The following is a 14,942-nucleotide window of genomic DNA, read 5'->3' as shown; positions in this document are numbered from 1 at the left end:
GTCACAAAGCTAAGGGTAGGCAGGTGAGACTGATTGCATTGTTTTCTCTACAATCAACAGAAAGTTTAAGTTAGTGACTGAGATTCTTCAGTTATCACATGAAAAAAGGGTCTGAACACGATCACGAAAAATTATATTCAAAGAGGTACATAAAATCCTAGTCCAGATTTTAAGTTGTCTTGAGCAGCTACAAATCTTCTTGAAGTCACTGAGGGCCTGGAGTCTGACAATCTGGTTGTTTATTCCATTACTGGATGGACTTCTAGAAGCAGCATAACTCATGTTCAGCAGTGCTTATGCAACACACCATTAACGTAACTGGGTTCTTTCTGGTCCTCAGGCTAATTTGTTTTCATCTCCTGCAGGAATCTCAGCACACTGCAGCCCTGTGCTCTGTAAGCTTAGTTTCAAAGTTGTCTTGCAGTGTTCAGTCCTGTGCCTCAAAGTCCTCTTACAGTCTAATCCAAAATAGTATTATTTGGTAGCTGTTTGCAGCTGAATCACAAGAAAGCTGAGGGGTAACGTATGATGTCCTTAACCTGAAAGACTACATGCTGTGACACTACTTTTACATAATTCTGTTCAAAACCAAATGAAAACAGCAAGTTATTAAAGCAAATAATAAATAAAAGTGTTCCCTCCCAACCATGATGTCTTTTGCTGACCATAATAATGTGCATCCACAGTAGTCTTAAATCTTGCCTAGGTCAGCTCTCCAAACCAATGAACTATGGAATTGGGTATTTGTGTAAAAAAACAGCCAAACCAAAAAACTCCATGGAAAAGATATATATAAGCTTCAGTTGTCTTGTCTTCCTAGTCTGGCAATGGGTACCAGTCACTTTCCTATGGCATGAAGTAGGAGCAGAGGAGAATTACATCTGCTGACTCTAAGAGTTGTCAGTTCTTTCCTGTTTGTCCCCATAATACTCTTTTATGAAAGCCCAATGACTGCGACTTGCAAGTCAGCTTTTCAACAATGATGCTTTTAGGCTGGCAAATCTCGATGATTTGGGTTTGGCCTTGTGAGCAAAGACAAGTATTCCCACTATTGTGTCTGTGGGATATATGTTTTCATTGCTTTATCAGCCTGGAAAACTTGGTTTTGTAGAGGAAATACACACAGTGGCATTAGGAACTTCATCCAAAAGCTGACAGTGCCCATGGATGTCTCTTCATTGATTTTGGTGAGACTTGAGACAGATCTGTGAATATAGCTCTGAAGTAAGCAGAGAAGCCTATGTTGACCATCATGTATGGCATTTTACATTTAAGAGAAATTCATATTATGCAATAGACTTGCAGACCTTGAAGGATTATCTCTGCTAAGAGAACAGTTTGATCAATAATGACAAATTATCTTGATCGATAGTGATACACTATAAATCTCCTTGCAGTGGTTTTCACCACTGTGTGAAGGGGACTTCCCCTGAAATAATTTTTACTGCAGTAGGGAAAAGGGAAATTTTTATTTAGCTGCCAGCTTTGCTTCCTGTTCCCTCTGGGCCCCTGCCCTTCAATTACAACACTTGTCAGCTTTTAAAATGTGCACTGCTTCTTTTGCATGCTTTGGATATTTAAAAGGGTAAAAAGTGCCTTGAGTAGAAAAGACTTTGGAGGAAGGTCAAAAAGTTCTGCTTTCTCATTCAGCCTTTCCCCACTTCTAAACTGACAACTGCTGGAATAGTTTGAGGAATCATTCCAAAAGGGTTTTGGTTAAAAGTAACATTTGTCTGAAGAGAAACACCTAATATTTCCTTCACCTATCATCAGAACCTCTTCCTTTGCAAGGCAAGAAGACTTACTGAAGGTCCCTTTTCCCCTCACTAGTTCATCACAAGAGCAGAGTTCCTTTAAACCTTCCTGTCCTCTCTTATTTCTTGTTCTGGGTCAAGAATCCAAATTTGCCCACACATGGGCAAATACAGTAGCTATTGCAATTTCAGATCTATTTCCAAACATTTAAGAGTTTAACTTCAAGTGGTGAAGGGAATAAAATCCCTTTCCAGAGGGAAAGCTGGTGCCCTGTGCTTTTCTTTCTTTGACATATCCAGGTAAGAGTGGAGTCTCTCTTAGGAGTGGAAAATCTCTAGACCATTCCTATAGAAGATATAAAAAGCTGAGTCAATGGCCATATTCCTGCTTTGTTGGCTCAAGTGGAGAACAAAACATTCATCCACATATCTTGGTTTCTGCTTCTGCTGAACCTTGCCTGGTTTTGTCTGGTTAGGCAACTTTAAGAGATCTACCTTCCCTTTGAAAAGTATAAACATAATTGCCATTCCTGGAAGCAACATTAAGCAGATTATCAAAGCATTTTGATTTTTGTGTTTAACTAGACAAGGTGACTGCTCACTTATTACTTCTCACCGTTATTTTAATGAATTTATACTGGTCAACTCTTAAACAGTGCCATTAGCAACTTCCCATATATGAGCTGCAAGGTTGTTCTAATAAAGTTGGTCCAAATGGGTTTAGAAGGAGAATGAGACAAAGTACTCACATCTAAACTTTTGCCAGCTCTCTTTTGCACCTGTCTTGGGGTTTTTTTTCTGGGAAAACTTGCACTGTTTCCCTGTTGGATACCTGGAGCAGTGTAAAATATCCAGGAAACATGGATTTCTACAGTTGGCAAGCCCTATACAACACAACTATGGCAATTTACTTTAGCAAAGTCTCCTTTGGCCCATGGACTACAGAGTCAATTGGTCACAGAGTGTGTTCTTAGCTTACCAATTTTAAGATAAGCTCTATTTTAACTACCTTTTTTTCCCCTTGAGGACAAAATAAATCTCAAAAGGACCTGACAAATTATTTAGCTGGATTATTGGTGAAAAATGAGGAATTTTCCGAGGTGCCCTTTAAAATACTTTGTGGAAAATGCAAAATCAGCTGAAATATGTTTAGCAATTACCTTCAAGCTGACAGTGCCTTCTGATGTACGAATCATTCTCCGGCTTCCTGGAACCCTGCCAAAGTGTGCCATTCACATTTTTCCTGTCTAAAGTAAAAGCACAGAGAGCAGTCACCTGAATTCATAGCAAACCCGTGAAATAACAGGAAATTCTATAAAAATAGCATCAGAATGCAAATCAAACAAGCTTGCAGAACCGTGTAGCATCTGCTTCAACATGGAAATGAATTGATGATTTTGCAATACAGGAATTTTGATGGATGGATGGTATTTATTATAGTCAGACTTCAGGTTTTATTATCTTTTGCTGCAAATACCTCATTTAACACTGTTAAAACTCGATTAGAAGGATTTTTACCTTAACCCTGATTTTAAGACCTAAGAGCCCACAGAACATCTGTGCCTTTATTTTGCTTCCAGGAATTGTATAGATATTATTTAAGTTTACAGTTAACAAGCTGGAGTGTTTGCAAGGAATAACATCAAAGATGCCCACTCCAAGCACTCCAAGGCTTGTACTGTCTCAGTTTGGATGGCAGAAACTAGGTTGGCTTTGAGAAGAGATGGCCATTCTCCTGTTCCCTCGGTGAACTTCAAAGTGGTCAGGCTTCACAACATATTGATAACTGTTAGGGGTTTCTGCTTTCTGGGTTTGTTTTGTTAAGTTTTATTTAATGGTGGGTTTCACTCTATGTCAGAAAACTTTCTTTATGAAAGCTCTTGTTGATCCTGTCATTAGAGCCTGTCTGCTGTAGACCAAATGATACTGATCTACATGAAAGTCTTCCCAGTGCAGGGCTACAGAGTGAAGCCTTAACACAGGGGAGCTTTCATCTCCCCGAGACACATTGATATGAAATACAGCTGCGTCTTTACAGGCAGATATAACAACCTTTTTTTACTCAGTAAGGACTAGATGCAACAACTAAACCAAAACTCCAAACAATAAATGAAAGCATGTTAACAGGAAGCTCTCACTCATTAAAAAAAAAAAAAAAAAAAAAAGGAACTTTTACTTTTTAAGAAGCTGATTATTATTTCCTATAGAGGATTTACAAAATAGAACCCTTTGAACCACAAGTGTAGATAATAATACACAGTGTAAGGATGGGGTTTAAAAAAAAGCAAACCTGAATTTCTTTTTTGGTGAACTTGTTTGTGAAAGCTATTACAAAGTAGTTTAAAATGGCAAGGAGAAGGGACCTGAATTTTATTAGATCAGAGATATTTCAGGGCTTTATTGAAATGATTAAAAGAAACATTGGACATGCTGAGTATTTCTAATGCTGTCCCAGAACGGGTTCTTTAAATCTCAGTGTGGTTATTATGTTTAACAAGTTTGTTTTCAACATCTACCTACTATGTGTCTGTGAAAGGCAGGGAGGGTGGAAGAGTATATTGATAGCTTAACTGTATTTTTCCCATTCCTTTGCATTTGCTCCAGCAGCTCTAAAGCAAGTCAGACCCTTAATTAAAGTTGGCTCTCTGAGATTAGGAGGTATACAGTAAATTATTTAAGCAGTTACTAACCAAATGCTTCATTTTCAGACATGGACTTCTGGATGGATCTAAAAGAATTAAAAGAATTTACCATTAGCTGAAAGTCAGAATGAAAAAAAATGGAAGTGCATTTAATCAAATATGGGTATTTTCAACTAATTCTTCAAAGCAGGGCACAGGGATTTAGCTGTGCAATTCCCACTGGCTTTAATTGGAGTTACTTGGCTTGTGTCATTCACTCAATCATCTACTCCCACATGATACACAAAGCTCTGAAAGCATCTGAGGTTTCATTCTGCAAAAACAGGTACTCAATTTTATTTTGTAATGAGGAATCTGTGACTGAATCAGGGAATCCATCGGGAAGAAAGTAAGAGATACTTTCTTTAGATGTGATCTGAAGTGTCCTACAACTTTTAGAACATATTGTCTGAAGTTTGGTGACATAATAACAGATTGAACCAAAGAGCTACATACATCCCCACAACCTTTAGTGACATTTTATTGCTCTAGTAAACCTTGTTTTTTGCACATTTACATGAGGGAGTAGTCCTAACTCACACTTACATCTGCAGTCAGTAGTTTACAGCTGACGACTTAAAGAATATACTAACTTAAGAGAGGAAAAAGAAATCTTTGAATAAAGATTAATTTTTTTCACTTTATCCATTAAAAACCCAATGGAGAGTAGTTTATGAGCTAAAGGATGAAGTCAGAAGAATATACTGGAAGAGACCAGAGATTCTAATCTGTTACAAAGATCAGCAGAAGGGAAAGAGCACAAAATCTAAGATCCCTCTCCAAACTTCAGGCATGGATGTGCTGAAGGGCTTCCTGAGCAAGAGGGTGCAACTGAACTATTGGGGTTTTTTTGAAGGAACTGGTTCGTACCCACTAGTTCCTTTTAAAATCACTTGCATTTTTTTTTTTTGGCTTCCAGAGTTTTACAATTTAATTCTTATTGTCTAACCAAGGCATACTTCTGTTTATTTTATTTCTGCTACTCTATATAATTTGGTGTTTCTTTGTTGCCCTGACAGAGGAAGGAACAGAGAATGATAATTCTTTGTTCACTTTCTCCAAATCTACTGGAAAGGCCAGTGTGAAAATTTCTGCATTATTACCAGAGATACCATGCCAGGATAGTGATGGCTGGACATTCACAATGAAATAATTTTTGTTACAAAATCTTTTCATGTTGACTCAAACTATTTTCTTCCAGCTTACTTATTTTTTTTTAATTGACCAGTCAAATGGTCTCAACAACCCTTCTAAATTCTGATAACTAACCTAGAATGGGATTAAGTTTCAAATAGAATAGTTTTATTTGCATTGAAAACTTTGACACTGTAGCTATAGGTTGCTCTTTTTATTTCTGGGGCAGATAGTTCTGATCTAAGCAGGACACTCTTAGGCATCCAGGTGATTGATGAGAAAACCACGAATAACAGAGTTACGTCCATACTTTAATTAATGAAATTTTGGGAGCACTTTCACGGGGCCCTGGCTGGTGACAGACAGCTGAGATCTCACAGCTCTGAGTGCATACATCTCTGTGATAAGTTACTAGTGTTTTTATCAGATGACCAGAAACAGATTAAAACTGTGACTTAAGACAAAGGAGCTCTTGATTTTCTTAGAAATCTTTATCTGTTTTGAGATTTCTTAGCAATAGGCACAGATAACATTAATGTTCTGAATCTAGTGGAGCCCCACCTACAAATGAAAAAAAAACAAAAACTCCAGGGATTTTCATGTCTGTCAGAGCAGACAGATTAGATCTGTCTCTATCATTCCATTAGGTAGGATTTCAGATTTCGTCTGAAGGAGACCACTACAGTAATGCAATATCCTTCAACCTGAAGCCAAAAAAAAAAAAGAATTCTCAAAATAAATTCCTCTGCCTGCTAGTACATATTAATCATTAGCCCCAACCATAAGCATTGTGTTTTAACAAATGGATGCAAAGCATGCTGCTGTCACAAATATAATTCATAAAATACTGTCTGACCTGCTTTATCTGAATCATTTTGCAAACTAATTTTTTACTTAGATTAAAAACATAAACAAACAAACAAAAAACCCTCCTCAGGAGATTATCAGGTCAATGGTGCAAACATGCTATAAAATAGGTTACCACTTCAATCTTTCAGAAAAGGAGACATATGGTTAAACCAAGCCCAGATTAACTGCATTTGATTTTAGCTGTCCTGGTTCTGATATTTTGGAAGAAAGATTTGTGTATATGAAAAAATCATGGCAAAAGAGCTTTAGTAATGCATTACAAGCTTGTTACGTGCTTTTCAACTGCAACATTAATACATGTACTTTATGAGAATCAAAGCAACATTGGCAAACATTAATAAAACAACAAGGATGAAAGGTACAGACAAATATAGTGACACTGTGTAGACCTTGAACTGGTCTCAACTTACTTTCTTTTTTTGGTCACTGTGTTCTCAAAGTCAGGAAATTCCTTTTAAAAAGATAGAGAAAAAAATCTATGAAAATCAAAAAGGTTTAATCCAAATATAATATTTTTGTCACTGATAAGACAATGAATTATGTACTTTTGATGTGTGTTTTTAATATCCACTAGCATTTCCAGTCTTTCTTTTCCAACAGCTGAAGTTGTGGCAGAGAATATATGTAGTTATGTGTCCTGATTTTAGGAAGCTTCAATATCCATGGCTCCCAAGAAGTTGATAACCATAATACCTCTGAAAAAAACAGAGAATCATACTCATACCCCAATAATTAAAATAATATTTCTTCCATAGTATGATTATTTTAAATTTTATGAGGATTAGAATGCCCACACATTATAATGGGATGTGGTTTTCTGATGAACACAGGACACACACCCTTTAAACCCATTACATGCAGAGGAATGTGGAAGAGTGCAAGAAACTGTAAATAAAATTGAAAGTTGTGCAAAGCTCTGAGTGGGACCATCAGAATCAAGCACTGACCTGGAGGAAAGATCACACAGAGCCCAGGATCCAGACAATATATATACCCTGACAAGATGTGGGAAGGATTGTGTAGCTGTTGAAAGAGTGAAAAAAAGGGTGCCTCACCAGGCAAATAATGGCAAAACATCCCAATGCATGTTTGCTGTCACAGTTAACCGGGGACTTGAAGGTAATTTTAGTTGTAAGAAAACCTGAGGATGTCATGCTAGGACAGAAGAGATCTCTAGTCCCTATAATATTTTGATATCCACTAAGACAGAATATCAAAGCACTGCATCACTTTCATATCTATTTCTTCCAGCCTGGAAAGCAGGAAGTAGGATAAAAATGTCCATGATGATACCACTTCAATCTGTTGTGCAACAAGAGACATTAAAACAAAGTATAACCATTCTTAATTTTATAAATATGAAAACCTCAGTGTATGGACCCATTTCTCATAACATGTTTAAGTTATTTCCTTCATGTAACACTATCTACATCTTCATGACTGACCACAGTAAAATTTAAAAGTGTCATCCAGGTTGCTTGATGAAAAGCCAAGCCATGTACTACATTAAACTATGTCAGTGCATAATTGAGCATTCTATATTTTTTCTCTTCTCTCAGTAAAACCCATCAGAGTTTTTTTAAGCTTCTTCAGGAGAGTGCATTAAGAAAAGGCTGTTCTCCTGCACTAAGTTATTTTAGCTGAGTGTAGGAGGTCCTTCTGGCCAGGATATTCATGAATGCTAATAATTGTATGCAGTTTCCTCACAGTTTTGGGGGTTTTGCATGTGTTGATATTCACACAGATGCTGTGTGCAAATCAAAAGAGTATACAGAATTTATCATCCACTTTGAAATAATGTAAGCAATGTAAGATAATTTTATTGTTGAAAAGAAAAAAAAAATCAGCATTTTAGTCCTGGGACAAATCTTTTCAATAGCTCAAGAGAAATTACTAGATGAGGTGCATAAGCAACACAGAGAAGTTGAAAAATGTTTAAAAAAGCGATTTTAAGTCTTATTTAAAAGGGTAGTGTCAATATCTCATTAAAAAATATCAAATATTTTATTTCAAAGAGGCTTATTAAAGCAAGCATTATGCATGGAGGTCAGAGACCAAAGGAGATATTGTAAGTTAAAAATCTGTATATGATCCAGGGAAAAAGTTGGAGATAGGATCCTCTCTAAACCCCAATGTGGCCATATACCTGGAAAGACTACTAATTCATAACTTCACATGCAAAACACCTGGTGAGAATCATGAAACACGGGTTTAATCTCTTGCTGCATGATTTGAAACCAAATTTCCTGGGTTTCCTAAAGTCCAGCAAAATCACATTGATGACAATACATCATACACTGAGGTGATAACTGATGTGAGTTCACTGGATATCATGGGATGCAGTGCCAAAATGAAATATGATAGTGGATTTAAATGGCCATTTAAAAATGGCATCTTTCATTGAACACACCCTTCCTGCTATTTCTGAATCAGCTGGCTAAATTGAAGTACAAGAATAAATTACTGTTGTTTGTACTTTTTTAACGTATCTTTTCAGCATTGATTACACTTAAAATTGTGTGTAACTTTAACGTTAAACTAGTTTTTAGAAACTTATTTTATCTTAGCATGTAAATTAAGGTTCACCTAGACTCTCCAAAGACTCACCTAGATTCTCCAAAGAGCATAATTACCTTGTTTATGGGAACAACTCTTTCCTTCCCTACCCCAAATGAGAACAATCTGTTTCCTAGAAACAAACTGCACATGTGGAAATCGAGCATGATAAAATTATTGAAAAAGTCCTTTCTTCCCTGATTTCATCAAATAACTCTGAAATAAGGAGTTGAATTAGTCCCTCCAGTGCTTCCAAGCTGGCTGAGAAAACTCCTGTTTCTCTTAAGACTTGCAAACAGGGAAATGATAATTTCAGATAACTAGCACTCTTCTTTCCCTCGCTGAAATCAAATGCCAATTATAACGCTGCAGATTAAAGCAGGTATCACAAAGGATTGTGATTTTCCTGGCAGCAACTTAGAAAGACCGACAAGTTATTTGGCCCTTTTCTGCCATACAGGGTAGTCAATCATATCACGGTCAGCGGTTGAAAAATATGTGGATCTCATGACATTTGGTGATTGCAGTCTGACAGGAAATATATGAAAATAGTTTTAATGCTGGAGACTCCTTTCTTAGGAGCCTGAGACAGCTCATGAGGTAGAAGACTGCAACAGCAAGCTACAAGGGGCAGAAGTTCAGTTTCCCAGTTAACAGCACAGTTACAGGCAAAGAGCACCCATCTGATTTATTATGTGCTGATGGCTACCAGCTGTTTCTGAGGAAGGTCCAATTCAGATTTGCTATGCATGAAGTCCAAAAACAACTCCATAAATCTAAATTCTGTCTGAGAATATTACTGAAGCTGAGCAACAGGCAAAGTAAACACAAAGTTAACAGGGTAATTCCCCAAGAGGATTCAAATCAAAAGGCAAGTGCGTGTAACAGGCCCGAGACAGTACCACAGAAACCCAGAGTGGGAACAGCCCAGGCAAATTCTGTAAACAAAACAGGTGTCCTCAATTATGTGAAGGAGAACAGTGTAAATGAAAGGGAGATTATTCTTCATTCAGGATGTGCCATTTGGGAAGATACTTGGCCAGAAGCAAAGAGATCCATGGTTCAAAAAAAGGTGTCCAAGGAGTATGTTCACTGAATTATGTCCTGCACAGCTTCAGTGACCTCAGTACTCTATATTTCCTACGTCTCTAGAAGAATGTCACGGGCCAGCTGTGATTAGGACAAATCACCCCAGACAAGATAACTGCAAGAAAATAACTATCTTGTTGCAATATAAGGAAAAATTTTCTCTAGCCCTAGTCACCCTTTTTAAAATTTAGGAGAGCACACCTTGGACGCCTGCTCTGTTGATTTTGAAGTTGTATAAGAAAAAGGAAGGGGCCAAAGCCTCCTGAGGGGGAAGTGTGCCATGCCAGGTTGCTCCACCCTTAGGAGGTTTAACAGCTCAGTGGAATCTGCCGTGCCTCAGCCAAGCATTTAAACACACACTCGAGCCCACACCTACTTAGCAGTGCACTTAAGTACGTGCATTACTGAGTAATGATGGATGGCTAAATGGAGTCAATAATGTTCTGAATTTATCACACTGTGGGGGCTGCCCCGCAGCCTGGAACCAAGTGACGGAATTAAAAATAGGGGAGAAGTACAAATGGGCTCAGTTAATAAGCTTAACAGCTTCATCCAAGGTGTAGGTCTAATAACTCACATGCTAGAAATAGCAGATAAGATTACACACAGGCCTTTGGCCTCAGCGACATATTTCCATAGGTCTTACTGCCGACACGTCATCACTAATCTTGTTTTCCATTTCTAGAGAGTATTTTGTAAATAATCATGTTGATTCTACAGCCAGCACAGTGACACAGCATCCAGCCGTTATTTTTAGTTAAGTGCTGAGCTGAATATTCTCTCAAAACAGAAAATAAAACCCACAGCCAGTCTTAGGAAGCTTCCTCATGAGCCAACAGTGTGCTTACCCATTTAGTATTGGTTTTTATTGATGATGAATTTTACATTTAGTGATGAGTAAATGGGCCATCACTAAAACATCCCCTTTAAGAAAACAAATATATATGATAAGAGCTAGCAGAAACTAAAGTTCTGGATTCTTCTATTTACTGCTGTACATGTATCTTCATGGGCTGTGCAGTGCCATCCCACAAAACACAGCAATAAGCAACGTGAGAGAGGTTTTGCTACAGTTTGTTCAGATTAATGTACAGGACTTTCTAATCTACACTAGTAGCAAATCTGTTTCTCTAGGTTGGCCCAATGAAAATAAAAATTTGTATTGGATAGGTTAATTATTTTTACTTAGCCAAATAATTGATGAAGCCTAACTCTACACTGATACAATGAAAAGTCTGAAGTAAAAAAAACAGAATAAAACAAGAAAAAAAAACACAAGAAAAAGCAAGAAACAAGAAGCCTGATGTAAACAACCACTGCAGTTTTACTTCTTAGTCTTACACATCATGAAAACCATAGCAGAGCACAGTGCTATGGATGTACCATACCCTGAGAAGATAAAGGGCAATTTCTTGTAGTTACCTATTGCGGGGTCTATTAAGGCAGCATATGTCACATTCTGGGTACAAGCAAAAAAACCAAATCTTGTTTTTTCATTTAACTTTGTTTAAATACTGCTCCTGTCAGATAAACATCTATTGGCCAAGGAAATATTAGTATAGCAGTCATTAAATATTAAGTTAGTTTGTAGTCATGGCAAAGGAGAAAATGAATGGATGCAGGAGTTCTACTATAATATCCACCTTTAGACACTAGGAATGTAGAATGGCATGTTTCAATATAGTTGTAACAGAGATTATAAAGGAATAAGATTATGAAATTTAATATACTATTTTAAAGTATTTGCCAAAGTTTCAGTTATATGTTATACCAAGAGCACACCAATAATAAAAAATTAAGTGGGATAACATTGTTTAGGAAGAAAAAAAATGCAAAAAACAGAAGACAACTCTCTTCATACATTTACCTAACGAGGTCTTGTAAAATGTAAAGGTTGTTCCAGAGGCCATCAGTTACAAAATTCATACAACTCAAACTCTTTAGAAATGCACTTTTTTAATTAATAAAAAGGACAACCAAAGACACCAATAGGATCTCAGTTAGAGACAAACTATTCTAATATCTGTTCCCAGCATTTTCATATGTTACTATTTGCAAAGAGAAATTCCCTCATAGAGTGAAGCTGCACTAATCTCCCTGTGCTGCTAACTGTAGAGAAACTCATGACCTGCTTTTCAAGTGTGTTTGTTGAGACTGGACAGAAATCAGGTCACTGGCTACAGAGATGAGATTTGAACAGTGGCTCTAAAGAGCCTAAATAGCCCAAACTGGCAGAGAAGCCAGCAGAACACACGTGTCCACATACAGAGTCATAGTTTTTTTGCAAAAGGCATTGCATGCTTTGCAATTGAATGTTACTTACCAAAGACTTAGACCTATCAGGTGGTCCACAGTTCAGAGGTGGGCTCGCTGGAGTGCTAGCCTGGCTGTCAGTAGTAGTTGTATCCTTGGGTTCCTGATGTTCTGGGACAGGCTCATACAAGCTGTCCATTGAGCCCTCCTAAAATACAGTTAAACAGATTTTCAAAGATGAACACTTGTAAACATATTAAATTATTAATAATTTAAAAAAGCAAGACGTTTCTGTGATTTACGAAACTGAGTGTGTTTTTCCTCTCCTCTCTTTTTAAATCCTTTATTTAGTTCTTTCTCTAAAAAGGCATATAGAAGTCAATTATAGTAAGTACCCAAATGCCAGAGTTCACAGTATCATGACTTAGATTCCACAGATTACCAGATGTAAAACTAAAGGTACAGCAAAAATGAATATTATCTGCTCAGGAGTAAAATCAAGGGTATATGTCCACTTGAGCACTACATGAAAATTCCTGTGAAAACTACAAAAACTAGAAACCATGAAAATTTCTGTATGAGCTATTTTATAGTTAGTACTTCTTTATGTGAAAAAAAAGGTTAATCTGATGCAGAAAGGTAGCTCCATTCCTTAGAAATAAAGAGAAACAATGCTGCCAGCTCCCAAAATTTGATAATCATGATTTAGGCCCCTGAAATAATGATAATGAGTAAAATTAAAAATAAATTCCATTTGCATTCAAATTTTTGAACTCCATGTTTTAATGTGCATGTAAGGTTCTTTTTCTCCAACCACCATGAATATAAACACTGTAATAGAAACTAAGATTTTTCACATTTATCCCACAACTCCAAGAACCAGGATTACATATACACACTGCCATTTCATAATTCAAGAGTTAAACGAAGGCAGATGGCAACACTAAAGACACTCTAACTGATGATCCCACATTTTAGATGTTGCCATTTTGATCTGCACTGAATATTTTCCCAATGAATTTTGATTACTAATTTTAATTGCATTAATTAAGGAATAAATCAAATTTATAGCAGTATGACAGAGCAGAGCAATGCTATTGAAATTAACATTTCAATTTCATTATTATTATTTAAAGGCATCTGTTACTTTAGCACAGAAGATAAACACAGATGTATATTTGAAGTTATACTGTTAATATGTAAAATTTTACAGGAAATATTTTTGGCTGGAGAGGCAGCAGTTCAAAGACATGACTAATTTTTGCAAGCATAATGTTTATCTATGCATCTTTATTTGCTTCAGTCTACCAGAGTTTTGATAAGCCCAAATTGATGTTTTGGGGGAAATATTATATATTGTTCTTGAAAACACTCAAGTTATGTATTTGAGCCTATTGTAGGAACTAATATGTTAATGCTTCCTGGGACACTGTTGCCTGGTTTATGAAACACACTGCACATGGATGTGAGAACATCCAGCTGAGCCTTGGTTTTGACAGCAACTGTATTTTTTTATTACTGCATTTATTTTTTATTTCTCAGTATTTCGCCATATAGCAGTGATGGTTCAGCTCCTTGTCTGAAGTTGTGGATTGAGCATTTCTAGAAAAAAAATTATGAGTTTTTAAAACATTATTACAAACTTCCAGAATTCTCCAACATAAAATGTGACCACATACTTCTCCCTCCACAGGGAATAACACATGACTTTTGTGAAGAGAGCATTTAATTAAGAGACAGAAGCATAAAGGAGAGCTCATGTGAAAGGGAGCATGAGAGAGATAAAAAGAGAAAGAAAAGAGAGGGCAAGGAAGAGTGAAAGGAGAGAGAGGGGGGAGAGAAGAAAGGTAAGAAAGGAAAGTAAAAGAAGACAGAAAGAGAAAAGAGAGAAAGGGAGGCAAAGAGTGAGGATAAGAGAGGCAGGAGATGAGGAAAGATAAGAGGAGAAACAATGAGAGAGAAAGAGCATACTGGGGAGCATGTGGGAATTAGTCCTTGAGAAACGGAGAGTGTGAGAAAGAGCTGAAGCAAGAAAGAGAAATCTTGTGTGAGAAACATGTAGCTCAAGGCTGCAAGAAAGGGTGGGCACATAAGAAAAAGCAAGTATGCACAAAAAAAAGCAAGTCCATGTGAAAGAGGGAGGGCACAGGGAGTGGGATGTGCACAAAGAATTATGGGAGAATGAGAATGAGTGCAAGAAGTGGAGGACATGGGAAAGCAGGAGTGCACGTGAGAAAGAACACAAGAAAAATGACCATGTGCTGGAAGGAACAGGCACAATAAGAGGTGTGTGTGTGTGAGGGCACAGGAAAGCAAGTTAATGTGAGAAAGTGCAAGTGTGCAAGAAAGAGTTTGAGTGTGTGAGCTGGAAAGGAAGAGGTAGTGTCTGAAAGATAGCAAGACTGAAGAAAAATGAAGGGGAAGAGGTGGAAATACAGGGAGACAGAACAGAGCAGAGAGTTAAAGCTCAAAAAGAGACTGGGAGAGGAACCACACCAGAAACCAAGAGAGAACATGGCAGAAAAAGGGAAAGCATGCATGAAAAAATGGGTGTGGGAGAATGAGAAGGAACAAGGATGAGGTTGAGAGAAAGGGTGTGAGGTCA

At 37.2% G+C, this 14,942-nt stretch overlaps 1 protein-coding gene across 3 annotated transcripts in view; it reads right to left on the bottom strand.

Moving 5' to 3' along the window:
* Positions 1–14,942, bottom strand: part of SAMSN1 (SAM domain, SH3 domain and nuclear localization signals 1) — an 84,661-nt gene that overhangs the window by 63,544 nt on the left and 6,175 nt on the right. For 2 of the 3 annotated variants that reach the window (XM_051779599.1, XM_051779600.1), the window contains exons 2-5: positions 12,408–12,545; positions 6,850–6,890; positions 4,445–4,482; positions 2,915–3,001 (exon numbers count right to left, since the gene is read on the bottom strand). In XM_051779599.1, the coding sequence (XP_051635559.1) occupies positions 2,915–3,001; positions 4,445–4,482; positions 6,850–6,890; positions 12,408–12,545 (304 nt within the window). Of the gene's footprint in view, positions 1–2,914; positions 3,002–4,444; positions 4,483–6,849; positions 6,891–12,407; positions 12,546–14,942 lie in introns of those variants that run through there. The other variant, XM_051779602.1, reaches the window with a different exon arrangement.

Source organism: Manacus candei, unplaced genomic scaffold (genome assembly GCF_025592945.1).
Source record: "Manacus candei isolate 608988 ecotype Guabito, Panama unplaced genomic scaffold, ASM2559294v1 h1tg000014l, whole genome shotgun sequence".
In the NCBI taxonomy this organism is placed as follows: Eukaryota; Metazoa; Chordata; class Aves; order Passeriformes; family Pipridae; genus Manacus; species Manacus candei.
Note: the sequence above shows the minus strand (reverse complement) of the source record. Positions and strands in the feature narration are given on the sequence as shown.